This window comes from Micromys minutus (genome assembly GCF_963924665.1).
Source record: "Micromys minutus genome assembly, chromosome: 22".
NCBI lineage: Eukaryota > Metazoa > Chordata > Mammalia > Rodentia > Muridae > Micromys > Micromys minutus.
Genome location: NC_137957.1, coordinates 13295753 through 13312437, shown reverse-complemented (window position 1 = coordinate 13312437; position 16685 = coordinate 13295753). Strand labels below are relative to the sequence as shown.

The 16685-nt window shown below is 46.2% G+C and overlaps 2 protein-coding genes across 4 annotated transcripts in view; both read right to left on the bottom strand.

The window, feature by feature from the left end:
• Positions 1-696: 696 nt before the first annotated feature.
• TBC1D30 (TBC1 domain family member 30) overlaps positions 697-16685 on the bottom strand; it is a gene marked incomplete at both ends in the record, with an annotated part of 72809 nt that continues 56820 nt past the window's right edge. For 2 of the 3 annotated variants that reach the window (XM_080935305.1, XM_080935306.1), the window contains 4 exons: positions 697-1472; positions 5670-5876; positions 9928-10067; positions 13360-13472. In XM_080935305.1, coding sequence (XP_080791431.1) covers positions 697-1472; positions 5670-5876; positions 9928-10067; positions 13360-13472 — 1236 coding nt within the window. The remainder of the gene's footprint in view (positions 1473-5669; positions 5877-9927; positions 10068-13359; positions 13473-16685) is intronic. The other variant, XM_080935307.1, reaches the window with a different exon arrangement.
• Positions 15028-15186, bottom strand: LOC308434678 (small ribosomal subunit protein eS27-like; the record flags this gene model as incomplete). Its single annotated transcript, XM_080935055.1, has 1 exon — positions 15028-15186. One exon carries the CDS (start codon positions 15184-15186, stop codon positions 15028-15030), a length of 159 nt encoding a protein of 52 aa, XP_080791181.1.

The following is a 16685-nucleotide window of genomic DNA, read 5'->3' as shown; positions in this document are numbered from 1 at the left end:
GTTTTCTTTTCACAGGTAGAAATGGAAGTTAAAGAAAGGCTATCTTTACATTTCTGCTATGCTTTAGCATATAAATAAAAATAATCTGAAGACAGGTATTAAAGTATTTGTGCATGTGCGCACACACAAACACACATACACACAACATGCTCACACACATACCCGCACGCACTCTTGCTCACACACACACAAATTCCCTCCCCTCCCCAACAAAGCAGAAAGAGGAACATCAGGACGTTTTTTGCAACTAAGAAACTTACTTTCTACGGTTTTAGTTCTAGCAAGCTGGTGTTCGTTCATGCTTGAGTATTTAGTTATGTCCAGAGGACAGAAATGCCAAGGAATGTGTTGTTTCAGGGATCCCAAAAAAGCCCCGAGAAGGCCAGAAGAGGGCATAACAGTCTAGAGATTGTCTTTTTCTAAAGAGCTCACAAGGAAAATTGGGAAAACTCCATACTTGAGAAGCACGAGATTTATTTAGTCACAAGAATCCACTTTCCCAGTTACCCAGAAGATGAGAAACGGTCCCATCTGGTTCCCACCATGAAACTTCCGGTTCCTGTCGGATGGGGCTGTTGGTGCTCAGCTCTGAAAGTCTCAGTTCCTTTTTATTGAACAAAGGAAACAGGGAGGGCCTGGCTAGCCTGCTTAGCCCGCCATGCCCTGTGAGTCTAGACACCGAGCCACCCGGAGGCGTCATCGCTTCTTGGTGCTGCTGTTCCCAATGCCTGACTTGCTGAAGCCCCTGCTCATCTGAGGGAAGTGCATGGTTGGGGTTCTTTCAGTAGGGCCATATAATCCCAAATTCCTGGCCGTGGCTGACTTTCGCAGTGGCTTGACACTGGGAAAGGGGCTGAAGATGGGAGTTTTTGAGTTGCTTCCCGGGAGAGGTTTGCTGGCAGTCTGATTTTCTCCAGGGGCATCGGCTAACTCTGGGGCATGCTGCTGGCAGGGAAAGGGCACCTTGGGCTCAGTTTCTGCCGTGGCATCCCTCTGGTTCAGTTCCAAGGCTTCTAATTTCACCTGAACTGCAGCCACATCGACATCAGCATCCCCAAATACTGGCTCTGGAGACTGCCCTTCGATTGTCCTCGGAGTGCCACCATCACCGCTGCTGCCCTCACTCTGAGATGTGACTGCACAACTGGAGGGAAACTCCAAGCTACTGGCCTTACAGCCTTCGTTCTGTTCTTCTATCAGCCCTATGGTGTCTCCACAGCCCAGATGACTCTTGGTCCTTGGCATGTTCTTTTTGTGAACTCGGATGTGAGTCCGCCATGGAGAGTTGAGCTTTGTCTTAATGTCTTCGTAGGGAACAGGAGATGCTTTTCCTCCTGCGTGGCCAGGCATGTGGATGACTGCATTCTTGGCTGCTCTGTTTGTAATTTTCACCTTTTTCCCTAGCAGAAGATGGTTTATCACTGGAGAGCTATTTGCCTGAGATGGGAGGATACTGGTCACTGGCCCTTTGTCTGAAAGAAAGGTTGAAAGTTTGTGTGAAACACATCTGTCTTAATGACAAACTCAAGGAACATTTCTTCTCCAAATCTTTCCCCAAAGCTTCGCAGGTGCTGGCAGAGCCATGTGACTGAGGACAGTAGAAACTGACAACCCTAGTGCCTGGGATGCCCAGTCCCTCTCTCTTCAGATAAGAGAGCACTGAGGACTGGGTGTGTTATGGTTTAAATGGGTATATTCTCTCAAAGGGCTCTTGTATAGAAGTCTTACTCTACAGCTGGTAGATCCCAATCGCTGCTGACATCATCATGAAATTGACCTAACACCATGAGTTAACTGTTTCCCAAAGAATTTACAACTGTATCAACTGTTTGGAGGTGGTTGAAGGTGACCCTGTAAAAGTGGGTCACCAGGAGGGGCATGCCATTGAAATTGAAGGGTGGATCTTGTTCCCAGTCTCTTTTCCTGTGGCTCTGCTTCCTGGCTGAGGGGCCTCAAGTAGTTTTTCTCTGGCATGACAACCTCCGCTCCCTCTTCTTCACTACGTCCGGCCATGGACATGGAGCCAACCAACCACAGTGTGAAACCTCGTGACCCACAAACTAAAATCAGCACCCCATTCAAACTATTCCTCTCAGTTATAGTCAGTTAGGAAAAATCTAACACAGACCTAAAACAGAACAGGGACTCTACTGACCCCATATGTTCCTAAGAAAAGCTCAGATATCCTAATAATTTTTACAGTGTCTGTCTCTGAAAAAGTACCTTAGAGGTCAGGTTATCTAGAAAATCTTTGAAAAAAATTAAAAATAATACAATACACGAGTTATGGCCATCAGATTCTGAGAGGCAGCAAAGTGGCCTGCTACCCAGAATGGAAGACATTGTCAGAGGGAATAGTATAGTGGGGTCACACTGTCCCATTACCGGGCCCTAAATATGAAAACTATGCCCTCAGCTCAATGGGCTTTGGGAGCCAAAAGACAATTAGAACAGAAATGGTCTAGGGGGCATTGATGGCCTTGTTGGCCTCATCATGAGGCTGTGACCAAGTTCCTAGCCGTGATGTAGCATTTAATACCACAAGCTCCAGAAATGAGGGCGGTGGCCAGTAGCACTGAGGAGAAGTCTCTCCATCTCAGCAAAGGTTTCTTTCTCCCTGATGCCTGTGCCATCTAGCTGACTTCCCTCTTCCCTTCTCAACTCTAATCATTTACCTCCGGTCACACCTCAATCTCACTGAAAACATGTCTCTACCTCATAAGCTGCCATCTTCCTAAGCAAATTTACTGTTCTTGGGATGAACAGGCACATTGCCTATTCTAATGGTTGCTCTCCCTCCACTGCTCTGTCACAAATCTTGCCACCAATGCATGCACATATGCACGTGCACGTGCGCGCACACACACACACACACATTTCTCTCTGTCTCTGTCTCTCCCTCTTTGTCTGTCTCTCTGTCTCTCTCTGTCTCTCTCTGTCTCTCTCTCTCTCTCTCTCTCTCTCTCTCTCTCTCTCTCTCTCTCTCTCTCTCTCACCTCTTGCTTGCTCGCTGGTAGATGCCTGCCTCCTGGTTGTTCTACTTTCTCGTAGCTCCTCCTCATCCTTACATTGCCCACTAAATGCTTTACATGTATGCAGCTCGGCTGAACTGTAACACACTAACAACTACGCACCCAGCATTCCTATGCCTTTGCCACACCCCAGGGAAACTCCAACCCCAGATCTAAGGCCTGTCTTCTCTTCTCCCAATCCCAGCCCTTCAAGTTCATGACTTCTTGTTCCATTGGGACCTTGATGTCACTAAATAATTATTCCTCCTTTTCCCTCTTCTCTCAGACCCTTCAGTGATTTATCCAAATCTTTACTACTGTCCTTTTGCTCCTTCTTATTCTCAACACTTTCATCATACTCTCTGCAAAAAAGTGTTTCTCCTAATCTTCCCCAAGAAAACAGGAGTTCTCAGGTCTTAAAGACTTGCTATTCTTCCTACCCTGGGAATCTGGTATCTCAGGCCCTCCCTACTCTGGGAATCTGGTATCTCAGGCCCTCCCTACCCTGGGAATCTGGTACCTCATGTACTTTCATATCATGCCCTTCTATTCTCAGAAGCTGAAGTCTTTTACTGTGCCTTAAAGGTAATTCAGATACTTAATCTCATCTGCTGCTGCCTCTTCTAAAACCTTACTATTCAAAGTCAAGAAGCAGTCGCAAACTTGCTAAAACACATCCTGAACTTCAGCCAACCCCTAAATGACTGTGCAGGCATCCTAAACTCAAAGAGCCAATGCTCTGTGACCTCATTTCTGAGCAGCAATCTCTCCATACTTATGGACAACAAAGGGAGCTCTAGAGAAGGGATCAGCAAATGTTCTAGGCTGTAAATCTTTTAATCACTGTAGCATTAAAGCACTTAAACAAGGTGTAAATAAATGGGAATGGCTGTGTTACAATAAAACTTTATCTAAACAAAACAAAACAAAAAAACTATACAAACAAGTATGGGGCAGGATGTGTTCCCTAGTTTGGTGATTCCTGATGAAATTGCAAGCCATTGGACCACTTTAAAACCCAAAGATGTCTCTGAAGAAAGACTGCATGGAAGATGACAATGCCCTGGCTTGACTGCTCACAATCGCTGTAAACCCCCAGCAAATGCTAACCTGCTAACCCTTCCTGGGAGACTTAAGGACAAGCCAAGGAAATGTGGGGGCAGATGTTTTGAAAGCTAAAAGGTTGTCATTGTGAGTTTCTTTCATGGTTGCTTTCTTAATGATTCAACATGGATGGAGTAAGAGCCTTCAGGATTTCCCTAGTATTTTCCTGATGTTTTCTCCAATTGTTTTTTCCAGTTTTTGTCCAAGGTCAGTCACATGCTCTGAAGCCATATGCCAAATTTATGTTTTTGGTGAACTCTGGACCGGCAACATTTTCATTAGGAACAGGAGAATCATTCCCAAATCAGCAAACATTGAACAGCAAAGTGGATTGTTCACTGTGATTTGGGAGATTATAGAGGGAAAAAGAAGCTGAGCAATCCTTGGAAAAGAGTATTTTCACCAAATCACGCTGTTTTCAAACAGTCCCAAGACACTGGAGCGAGCTTATCATGAGACACAGATTTTGATTTTCTGTTTCCCACCTTCCATGGTCATGGTGTCTGTTAGACCACAACCTGACTTAACCTATGAATGCACAGATGACTATATTCTATTTTCAAATGCTTACATGTCTTCCTGCTTATTTGTTTGCCTGTTCACGTTCATATGAACACAGACATATGTGGACCGCTGCACACACGCGGAGGTCAGAGGTCAGCTTTCTGAGCCATTCCCCTGTAGTACAGGAACTGAGCTCAGGCCCACTTCCCCTCTGTCATCTCACCGGCCCATACGCTTGAATTTCTAAAATTCTTCAAGTCCAAGGATTGCGTAGCTCAGTGGCATTTTAATCATTTGTAAATCCCTCTTGGCAAAGACACACAGTAAGGAAGATATGATACCATCCACGGCCTGTTCCTCGGGCCCTAAAAAGAACCCGAGGTCCTGTTCTTCTTTAGATCCTGATAGAATAAAGTTGAAAATGAGGTTCTAGACATGGCACTGTCCAATACCGGTGTGTGCTTGGGATGGCTAATCTTCACTGTCACTAGACTTCTAATCACCTGGGAGATACACCCTTGGGCATAGCTGTGAGGGTATCCAGAGAGATTCCCTGAGGAAGGAAGACCCACCCTGACACAGCAGCCTCATCCCTTGAGGCTTTGGACTAAACATGAAAGGAGAGAAGACAGAAAGTAAGCCAAGTGCCAGCATCACCTCTCTCTGTTCCCTGACTGCAGGCCAAGCTTGAGAACTGCTCACATTCCTGCTGCTCCCCCCCCCTTCGGCCCCTACTCTGCCCCCTACGGCCCCTACCCCACCCCCCTATGGCCCCTACCCCGCCCCCGTACGGCCCCTACTCCGCCCCCTACGGCCCCTACCTCACCCCCCTATGGCCCCTACCCCACCCCCCTACGACCCCTACTCCACCCCCTACGGCCCCTACCCCGCCCCACTACAGCCCCCTCTTACCACCTTGCTTTCCCCTCCATGATGGACTGTGAGCCATCTTGTGAGACAAAGTGATCCCTTACTCTGCTTGTGTGGGGTACCTGCCACAGTAATGTGAATCCTGGGATGGAGTTCACACTGACGGAAGGGTCCCCTTACCTGCCCTTATGTACACCTGATGGAGCTGCTGCTGCTGCTTCTTCTTCATCCGGGAGTACTGCCGCTTCAGGGCGTTGATGTCCATGGTCATCCGCTCCATCATCATACTGTTGAATGCTGCGTGGTATTCGCTTCGACAGGAATTGATCGCTCCCGGGCTCAGCTCTGCGATGTTGTTCGATCTCAGGGTCTGTTCCTCAGTCCCTTCTGCGCCGGGGGTGGGGTAGGGACAGAGAGGGACACAAAATCAGTGGAGAGGACACCAGCAAATGGGAACAAACCACCCTACAGCCGGTCTTAACCTCTAAGACATTCTAAACTGAGAAACCAACCTCTGGAATTCACCTGCTACTGGCTTCCATTTGCTTCTGCACTCTCTAATGAGCTTGTGGGTCTGAAATGAGCCCTGTGGCTACAGATTTTTGTGGGCACTTTTTTTTATGATGTAGACATACAATCAACCATCAACTATCTCCAGTCAATGCTGCTTCCTAAAAAGCCCTCAGAAAAGTATAGAACCAAGATGTCCTGTGATAGCCACTGTGTGAGCATCCAAACATCTGCCCAAGAATGTATTAACTATTTGTATGCTTTCACAGGTACATTTTCATTACATTTTTTAAGAAGCAACACCTTTTATGACTGTATGAGACTTGGACCATCGTGCCACAAGAAGCAAATTCTTTTGCGAATTTAACAAGGATTGTCTGTTAAGGATGCTCTGTTTGATAGGATCTCTGACCGTGTGACACCGAAAACTAGTGGAACAACAGTCCCTTAAGTAAAATCAAGCTCACACCCAAGAACGAGAAAGCCTTGTTCTGGTGTATGTGTTCACCGGCTTCCTAGACGAGTATTGAAGAAACCAGACGTCTCTAAAGTGCTACGTGAAACTGAGTCTGGGAACGAGTGAAAGACAGAGATCTCAGTTCAGCTGATACCTGCTGGGAATGTCTCTGAGGGAAATCTGGCCATCCTGTAAATTTACTTCACAAGCTACTGAAAAATCACTTCTCTAAAGTGAAGAGAACCACAAGAATGGATACACTGAACAAAATTAGTAGAAAGCACTGTTTATGAGAGAGTGATGTCTACCCTGGTCTGTAATTGCACAGAAAGAAAACCTGACCAGAGGCCAAGACCACAGACTAGGACTGGGAGACAGATGAGTCAGTGGTTAGGAGCTGTTGCTCTGCAATGAGAAGGGTCAGAGTTCAGACCTCAGAACCCACCAGGTAGCTCAGCAACCCACAAACAGCTGTAACTCCAGCACCAAGAGATCTGACTACCCTCTTCTGGCCTCTGCATGTACACAGCATCCACACACATATGTGCATAGGCACTCAAACACACACATTCACACACATCAGTAAAATAAATCCTTAAAAGTAAGAAGGGCCAATAAAAAGCTACATAGCAAAATAATAAAACATTTAAAAAAAAAAAAACCTTTCACACTGGGGGCTGGAGCGATGGCTCAGTGGTTAGAGCACTGACTGCTCTCCCAGAGGTCCTGAGTTCAATGACCAGCACCCACATGGTGGCCCACAACCATCTGTGATGGGATCTGATGCCCTCTTCTGTGTGTGCAGGCGTACATGTGAGAAAACACTGTGTACATAATAAATAAATCTTTTTTAAAAGCTTTTACATGAATAATTGATTCCATGTCTAACAACCAAAAAGCTGAAATTCAGACAAGAAACGGAATAGACAGTGTGTTACAGAAATCAAAGGACACTTGTTGGGCTCAGATTTTCAAAGCTTGTTTTAAAAGGTAAAAGAAAGAGTACATATCACAGACACACACATGCACACGCGTGCACACACACACAGAGCAGTGTGCACCCAGGCTTCCCCCCTCCTCCCAGTGGGACTTTTTATAATTGTACAAACTTTATTATATATAAAAAAAGAAAACCTTGCAAATAAATAAAAACATGTGCCAGAATTAGCCAAACCCAAAGTCTATCCAACTCAATGAATTTCTAGATATGAACCAGTCTTTAAGCAGGTGAGAACTCAAAGTGAAGCTGGCATGTAACTCAGTTGGTACAGTGTTTGCCTAACATGCCCAAAGCTCTTGGGTCGATCCTCAGTACTATCTAATCCAGGCTTGGTGGGGCACGCCTGTAGTCCCAGCGCTTGGAAGGAGGAGGCAATGCCCAGGATATATGAGACTATGGTGGTTTGGATGAGAATGGCCCCCATAGGAGGCTCATTATATTTGAATAATGGGTGTCCAGATGGTAGAGCTGTTTCAGAAGGATTAAGGGGTGTGGCCTATTGAAGGAGGGGGCAGGCTCTGAGCTTTCAAAAGTCATCAATCCCCATGTGCTCTCTGTATCTTGTGCCTACCTCAGTGTGTAAGCTCTTGGCTACATCACACCTGCCTGCCTGCTGCCACACTCCCTGCTGTGATGGTCATGGACTCAACTCTCTGAAACTGTAAGCCCCAAATAAACTCTTTCTTCCATGAGTCACCTTGGTCATGGTGTCTTATAGCAATAGAAAAGTAAGACAAAGACTGCTTCAAACGATCTCAAAATGAGTCCAGGCTTAGGTAATATGCTCAAAACTGCCACAACCAAAAGAGCAGTACCAGTAGCCACATTTTAAATAATAAACAACAATAAACAAAATCAGAGGGCTCAATAAAGCCAAGACAGAAGAGCTGGTAGGGGGCAAAGATAATGCACAGGGGCCTATGTGTCTGTCTCTGAATGCACATTTCTGTCCTCTTTGGACAAAAGAATCGGTCTCTTAGAAGAGACAGAGTAATATTCTAAGTCTGAGCTGCTACCCAAGTCAGGAAAGGTCCCAGTGGGAAAACCACAGGCTGCCTCTAAAAACTCCTTAGACTATACTGTACAGCCCAGAGGAATTCACTTCTGTGAGGGAAATAAAGTGTGGTCATTGATCCAGAGCACCACATTTAACAGAGACAATACCAAGTCACAGAACTTCTAGAGTGGATTCATAGACTACCAAAAGGTCTAGAATCCTATCTTAGGAGAAACGAGCTCTTTAAGAGGGCTGGCAACATAGCTCTGCAAGTAAGCCCTTCCCCAGCTTGTGTGAGGCTCCAGGCTCAGCGTGAGAGGATGGGCGGGTGGGCGGGTAGGCACAGGCAGGAAGGTGGGTGGGTGGGCACAGGAAGGAAGGTGGGCGCAGGCAGGGCACAGGCGGGCTGGTGGGCAGGTACGTGTTCTAAGCATGGGCCTTTAGGAGAGCCTTAGGAGACATTGAGAGCCATCCTCAAGGGCTTGAGAGATGTGAGGTAGAGGAGGCAAACATGCTCTGCTGCTTTGGAAGGTAGCAGTATGAGCCCAAGGCTCCGGGCAGATTCTAGCAATATCTTGTGAAAGGATGAGTTTTTTGTCATCAAGAAATAAAAATATCCAGTCCTAACACGAAAGAAAGCCAGTCTTTGGTGAACCAAATTAAACCCCAGGAGGAGGCATTGTCTACACGCTCTGCGCTGGCAAAGAGGGAGCAGCCAGAGCTGAAGAACAAGCAGAAGCAAGGGTAACTAACTATATAGGGAACGTGTAGATGATGTCATTACGCTGGGAGGCAGGGCCAGGATAAAACGAGGCCTGTCATTGGACGAGAAGAAAGGATGGGCGGGGACAAAGTTTTAGAAGAGAGGAAGGAGCAAGAGAGGAAAGAGGCAAGTTGGGGGAGGAGGATGATCCTCTGCGTGTCTCTACTTAGATACAGGTTGCTATGAATATTTTAAAAGGATGAGTTTGTATAGGATTTTATGCTGTCTGGACGGGAAAATTATATCTTATCAATTGGATCAGAGATATTGTGTGGGATGTTCTATATGGCTTGAGTTGAAGAGAGGGTGCAGTGGCAGGACGCACCAAGAACTTGCGGAACTGGCGAGGTGGCAACCCACCAAGGGAATTGTGAGGGAAAGCAGTGTGATGGGGTGCCACGCTGGAGCCACCAGGGTGGGCAGCACGGAGTGGTATGCGCTGAGGTCAGAGAGAGCAGAGAAAGTGCGGAGCAGAACGTGCGGGAACTGGTCGCCGCTTTTTAAATATTTACCGCAACAGGAATGAAAGGCGTACTGTGTGGATAACACGAAATACAGGCAGATCCTGCCAAAGGATAACCCCGCGGAGAAAACGGTTTTAGAAAGGCTATGGATTGTGGTAACCGCTCAGAGAATCACTTAAGACGTCTCCAGGACACGGTAATAATGCCCTGTTTGAGTGAACAGGGTCTGAATGAGGCCCCTCCTTACCTTTAATCTGCTTTTGGTACTTCTGCAGTTCAGGTGCCAGGAGCCCACTAAGCGGTCCAAGGCACCCCACGGCACTAGCGACAGCATCCTCATCATCTGGGTCGTTCTCATCGTCGCTATCTCTGGCCTTACTGTGTCGCCTTGAAAAATATAAAGAAAGGAAGGGTAATAGTAAAAATACCAGTTTTTCTAAAGGAATTGAGTCACAGAATTTAAATAGTGTATGTGACTGTGTGTGATTCTCTGTGTGTGCGTGAGTCTGTGTATGTATCTGCACACACACAGTGTGTGTGTGTGTGTGTGTGTGTGTGTGTGTAATTTGTAACTTTCCTGTTCTCCTCTGCCAATTTTTCCTTGGGTCTTGTCCTATCTAATTGCCATAGGTCAACTTTATTAGCAGGATTTTTTTTTTTTTTTGTATTCTCTAGTTATCTATGTATAGTGTGTATTTTTATATAAACCTGAATATATATGTATATATACATACACATATCCCTCTGCACCTTCAATCACAAAATATTTTTTTAAAGATTTACTTATTTAATTTATGTATATGAGTACACCGTCACTGTCTTCAGACACACCAGCGCACCAGAAGAGGGTATCAGATCCCATTACAGATGGTTGTGAGCCACCATGTGGTTGCTGGGAATTGAACTCAGGGCCTCTGGAAAAACAGTCCGTGTCCTTAACTGCTGAGCCATTTCTCCAGCCCCCCCACACACACATATTTCAATTTCAACATTTTATATAGAGCTTCCTTGATCTTTTTCATAGCTGTATTAAATCTACGCAGCCCATGTTCGTAGCTGCTAAAGGATACCCACCTGAGTGGTTTCCAGTATTATCCTAGGGCAAAAATTATAATTTGTTTTGCATGTGTAAAAATAAGTCTTTGGGGGAATTTATATATAGAATTGCCGAGTAAAGGGAAATGCTGCCAGATTGCCGCAAAGCCTGAATAATCTCTAAATCACAGGTATAAGCATCTGTCTTCGTGCACTATCTTACCCAGTGGTGGACCTTGCGCACTACACCGGACTATGGGGAAGATATGCCCAAAATGGCATGACAGTTGCAGGAAAACCAACTACGTTCTGATTGGATCTGAATCCTGCTCCACAGGAGGGAATTCATGACTGGTGCTGTACACCTGGGCAAAGCCTATGGCTGAAGGGTGGGAGGACCTGCTATTGTTGTTTTGTTAAGTGCTCACACTGTCGAACTGCTTTATAAATATTTATGTTTATGCTCACGGATGGAGTGCTGCTTACAACCGTGGTCAAAGTTTGGTTTTACTGTGGGCAGCAATTAACGTGGAGATTTCAAACTGTTAGATGGGGATGGGGACTAAGAGGGGGATAAGGACTAGTTGGGGGATAAGGATGGACTGAGAGGAGCGCTGGAGAATGGGAGGGGCGCTAGAGGATGGGAGGGGTGCTGGAGGATGGGAGGAGCCCGGAGGATGGGAGGGGCGCTGGAGGATGAGAGGGGCATTGGAAGATGGGAGGAGCCCTGGAGGATGGGAGGAGCCCCGGAGGATGGGAGGGGCACTGGAGGATGAGAGGGGCATTGGAAGATGGGAGGAGCCCTGGAGGATGGGAGGGGTGCTGGGGGATGGGAGGGGCATTGGAAGATGGGAGGAGCCCTGGAGAATGGGAGGGACACTGGAGGATGGGAGGGGCACTGGAGAATGGGAGGAACATTGGAAGATGGGAGGAGCCCTGGAGAATGGGAGGGGCACTGGAGGATGGGAGGGGCATTGGAAGATGGAAGGAGTCCTGGAGGATGGGAAGGGCACTGGAGGATGGGAGGGGCGCTGGAGGATGGGAGGGGCGCTATGAATGCTGTCTTCTGGACATGACATGGCCATTACATTCATGAGCTCACAGCAGCTGTGGCTCCCTGCTCAAGGTCAAGCCAGTCCAAATTGCAGCATAGGTGGGGAAGCAGCTCATGAGATCCCCACCCCATGCAGCTAATGAACACTGGAGCATGGAGAGCCATTCTTCGAGCACGTAATCACTGACCGCCATTGCTCAGATGGCTGGCCTCGCACCCATGTGCATATGGGTGCTAATCAAACTCGGGAGTCTGAGAAAGAGAGGCCATTCATTGGGAGGCGACTTTTGGCTGCCAAGGAGAACTGGAGGAGGGAGGGAGAGGTGGATATCATTTAAATACACACACACACACACACACACACACACACACACACACACGGAGGAAATCATCACAGTACATAAAAATGTATTTTTAGAAAGCTATCAAAGGTAAATATTTAACCTATTTCAAACGCTGCACATTGGTGCACATGAAATAGATCTCCATTTTTTTTAGCGTCTTCACAGCCTTACCAACAGAAGGCATGACCAAGCATGTGGATTTATGCCCTTCGGACAGGTGAAGACAGACCAACAGATAAAAGAGAATCTGTTGTTCTAAACTGGGTTTCTCTTAGTGCTAATAGAGTTGCCCTACCTGCTTGTCCCCATGCTTTGATTAGCATGGTGGCCATCTTTGATTGATTTTTAAGAAGTCTGTATACTAGAGTGATCAGTCTCTGTTTTTTAGAAGTTAAAAAATGTATTTCTGCAATTTTTTTTTCAGTCTGGTTATAGAGGGCCTGTTCATTTTTGGTTTAGGTCATGTAAGACATTATTTTAATGTATGTAAATCAGATATTTTCCCCTCCATTTCTGAACTGTTTAGTCAGGTACTAAGTCTGCCTCCATTCCAAAGAAGGGGGTGGGGAGTTCTTTGACATTTTCTTCTGCTAAGTATTTCTTTTTCTATATTTATTTGCCACTTAGCATTTTAATCTAATGGGATTCATCCAGATGTGTGGTGTGAGGTGCAGCTCTCTCTTAACTATTTCACTGGGTCAAGACCACTGATTGTTCTCTGTCAAATTTTCCCACCCTAGATCCTCTATGTACTCATCCATGTAAGTGTGCATGCATTCACTCATGTATATGTGTGTGTGTGCACGTGAGTGTGCACGAGTGTGTGGCTTTCTGACCTTTATTATAAAGGGTATTCCCAATCAGTTTGTTCGCTAATTGGCACGCAGCTCCACACGGTTGAAATTACCGAGATCTCTTGAATCTAAGTCTATAAACCTTTGGGAAAGAGTCATTCAGATTTTAAGTACCAAGTAAGTCTGTGTATATTCGAGGGCTTAATAAATATTAACTTATGATAACAAATCAACATATCAAGTCTTCCTGCACCTAGCCCTCAAGACCTGAGGTTCCTTGGGAGGCCTGGTAGTGGGGGGGCATCCTCTTGGAGATGGGAGGAGGAGAAATAGGATGACTGAGAGAGCAGACCTGGGGTGGGGGGTAACGACTGGACTGTAAAAATATGAAAGTAATTTTTAAAAAGATATTAAGTCTTCCATCATGTAAACAAGAAAGAAAAATAACTTACCCAGCAACTGAAGTGGGCTTAATTGTGGCTGGAAATGGTGTGATGTTGTAGGTATACTTTTCCCTCAACTCTGCCAACTGCGGGAAAGGGAACGGGGCCATCGAATAAACAGTCTGGAAAACAAAAGTAAAATTGACAAGTCTCAAATGGGGACCTAATGACTCATCGGTCCCAAATTGAAGGTGTTGAAGTTCCAGCACGCTGAGACCAGAGAGACAGATATTGCTCCTTACAGGGCGACTGGGAGAGACAGCATCTACCTTGGAGACAGACAAAAGTGTGATGCAGGGATGGGAATGTAACTCACCTAGTACGGCCTGAGTTCCGTCCCCAGCACCACATAAACAGGATGTGGTGGAACATGATCCCAGCACCCAGGAGGGAGACAAAGAAGGTCAGAAGTTCAAGATCATCCTTGGCTAAGTAGTGCATTTGTGGCCTGCCTAGGCTACATGAGATCCTAGCTAAATAAACTAAAACCCAGGAATATTGCAGATTTGGGACCATCTCTAAGCCTTGATACAAAGTAACATTTTAGAGTGCCAACATCATATCTAAAAAAGAAATAACAACAACAACAACAACAACAACAAAAAAAATCTCACATCTGACCATGTAATGGGTTACAGACAAAACATGGACACATTCAAAATAAGGCAAAATGCTACATTCAGATACAAGTAGAAACATTGTGTGACTTATAAATTTTATCTTCAGACTTGTGCTCCATACAAAGATTTCTCATTGTATACAATGCAAACATCTCCAAACTTCTAGTCACTTCTAGTCTGAGCACTTCAGATAAGGGACAGCCAGCCTGTTCTGATAAACACAGGAGTGACCCCACAAAGCAACTGACTACAGCTGAGGATTCCAAGTGCGATGTGCAGGCAGGGAAACTCCGGCATCCAGCACCCTCTTGCCATCTGAGAGGTGTGTTAGGCTCCTGCACCAAAGAACCTACACCATGCCCCTCCAAGTCTGCTTGTTGAAAGTGTTTTGACAACTTTCATGGACTTCACCATCAGCTTCCTGAATCAAATTCAGTTCCATGGATGACCTTGTGGTTGACTACGAGCTCTCCCCAAGGAGACCACCGTTCCCAATGCCTGCGGAGGACCTTTAAGTGAGAACTGGGGAGCTGCTATTTTTGAAGGGAAAAGAAAAGACAATGGCAGGTTAGCAAAGCATAGGCTATCTAAAAGGTGTGGTCCTGCATGCTTTAACCGCAGCACTCAGGAGGCAGAGGCAGGCATGTGTGTTCCAGGCCAGCCTGGTCTACAGAGCTGTAGTTATAGGACAGCTGAGGCTAGACAGAGTCCTTATCTCCAGTAAGGGTGGGGGAGGTGCACTTGGGCTTACACCAGAGCTTGAAAATTAATTCTGCTTCAGCATGAAGAAAAGGATCCGATTGGCTCTCTTACTCTCAAAAAGTAATGGCTCCCCACTCACCGATCCAACTGTCCAGTTTCCCTCACCAGCAAATGTTCATCAATAATGCAATCAGTTCCCTTTTTCTGTCCATAATTAAAACATTATTGAAAAGCTGACACCAAATATAGGAGATCATTATTGTAGACTTTATAAAATCAAACAATAATTAGAAGAGTAACTGAAGTTGATAAGGCTTTCTGTGAACAACACAAATTCAGGAACTTGTATAGATGATTAGTGTTGCTTTCTTCTAAATGAACAGCCTTCTGTGAGCCTGGCTTTTCCTCCTGCGGGCTGGCACAGGACAGTTGAACAACCCACACAAAGAACCACCCTCTGAGCGTGGCTGAAAACTGTAGTAATCTTGTAGCAACCTGGACATTTCACATCCATGAAGTAAGAATTTGGGCTTGGAACCGGCTGTTTCTTATGTTTTTCTCTTTTCCTCTTCCAAAGTAGGGTGTGACACCAGAGGCATGGTGACGGCTCCACAAGTGCAGCCACTCCAGATCAATGCTATTATTTATTGATAGAAGCCAACCAAATATCCTGATGAAGGGGCTGGAGAAAAAAAATGGTTCAGCAGACAAGAGCACTTGCTGTTCCTAGAAGGACCCTGGCTCAGTTCCCAGCACCCACACAACAGTTCACAACAGCCTGTAACTCCAGTTCCAGGGGCTCCGACACCATGGCCTCCGTGGACCCCAGGCATTCGCACACAGTGAACATGTGTTGTAGTGGGCAGAACACTCATGCTTATAAAATAAACAAGAATCTTTTTAGACTAGATAGGCTGATGGTCCTTTCCTAGAAAACTATTTTTAAGTGGTTTTTCCTTGACCTAAAGACTGGGCTCCGGGCAATGGCTGGAGTCTTCCACATCTCAGTCCCTGAAGATCCCACCCTGGTGGTGGTCTCACCTGCTGAGTATCAGCTCCACCCTCTCTGTTCCTGCTGCTCCCTCGGCCCCTGCTAAGACATAAAGTGCTAACATTTGGTTTTCAAGGTGACAAGGGGGTAGACTTGTTCATCTTCTGTGTCAATTTGGCTGGATTGAGAATCACTTAGAAGACATATCTCTGGACATGTCCGAGAGGATGTTTCCAGAGAGAATTTAACAGGAAAGTCCATCCTGAATATAAACATCACCATTCGAGTGCTAGAATCCTAAGCTGAACAAAAAAAAAAAAAAAAAAAAAAACTGAGGCTGGACACTCTTGTTCAGTGGTCTTCCCAGATGTGAAGAACTCCAGATGTGTCCAGCCACCACCATGAACTTGTGCCTGCCTGGCCACAATGTACTTTCTAAGCTATGGCCTGCTGTTGCTCAGTGCCATGGAGAGCGTGTAGTTTTGGATCTGGAGGGCCGGCCCCTTCACCAGCTCCAGCCGTTTATCCATGGGGTAGATGTTGGGGTGGGGCCTTAAGGTTGCTTTTTGTGGTATGAGTCACAGCAATGGGAGAAGCAAGTATAAGGGACCAGCTGTGCATCAGCTCTGCTCACAAAGAGCCCTTTGTCTGCCTCTCTGCTGCCGAGATTAGCAACGTAGCCAAAGCCAGCCTAGGGGAAAGGGCTGATTTCACTTTCAAGGTCAGAGACCTTCCCGGAGGAAATCAGAGCGGCAACTCAAACAGAAACCTAGAGGCAAGAACCAAGAACAGAGCACAGAGGAGCTCTGGTCACTGATTTGCTGACACTTTTATACATCCCAGAATCACCCACTCAGGGGTGGCACCACCCACAATGAGCTGGGCCCTCCCTCATCAATCTTTAATCAAGGAGATGCCCCTACAGACTTGCTTACAGGCCAATCTGATGGAGGCAGGCCAATCTGATAGAGGAGTTTTCTCAATTGTAGTCTCTCCTCCCAGATGACCCTAGCTGTGTCAAG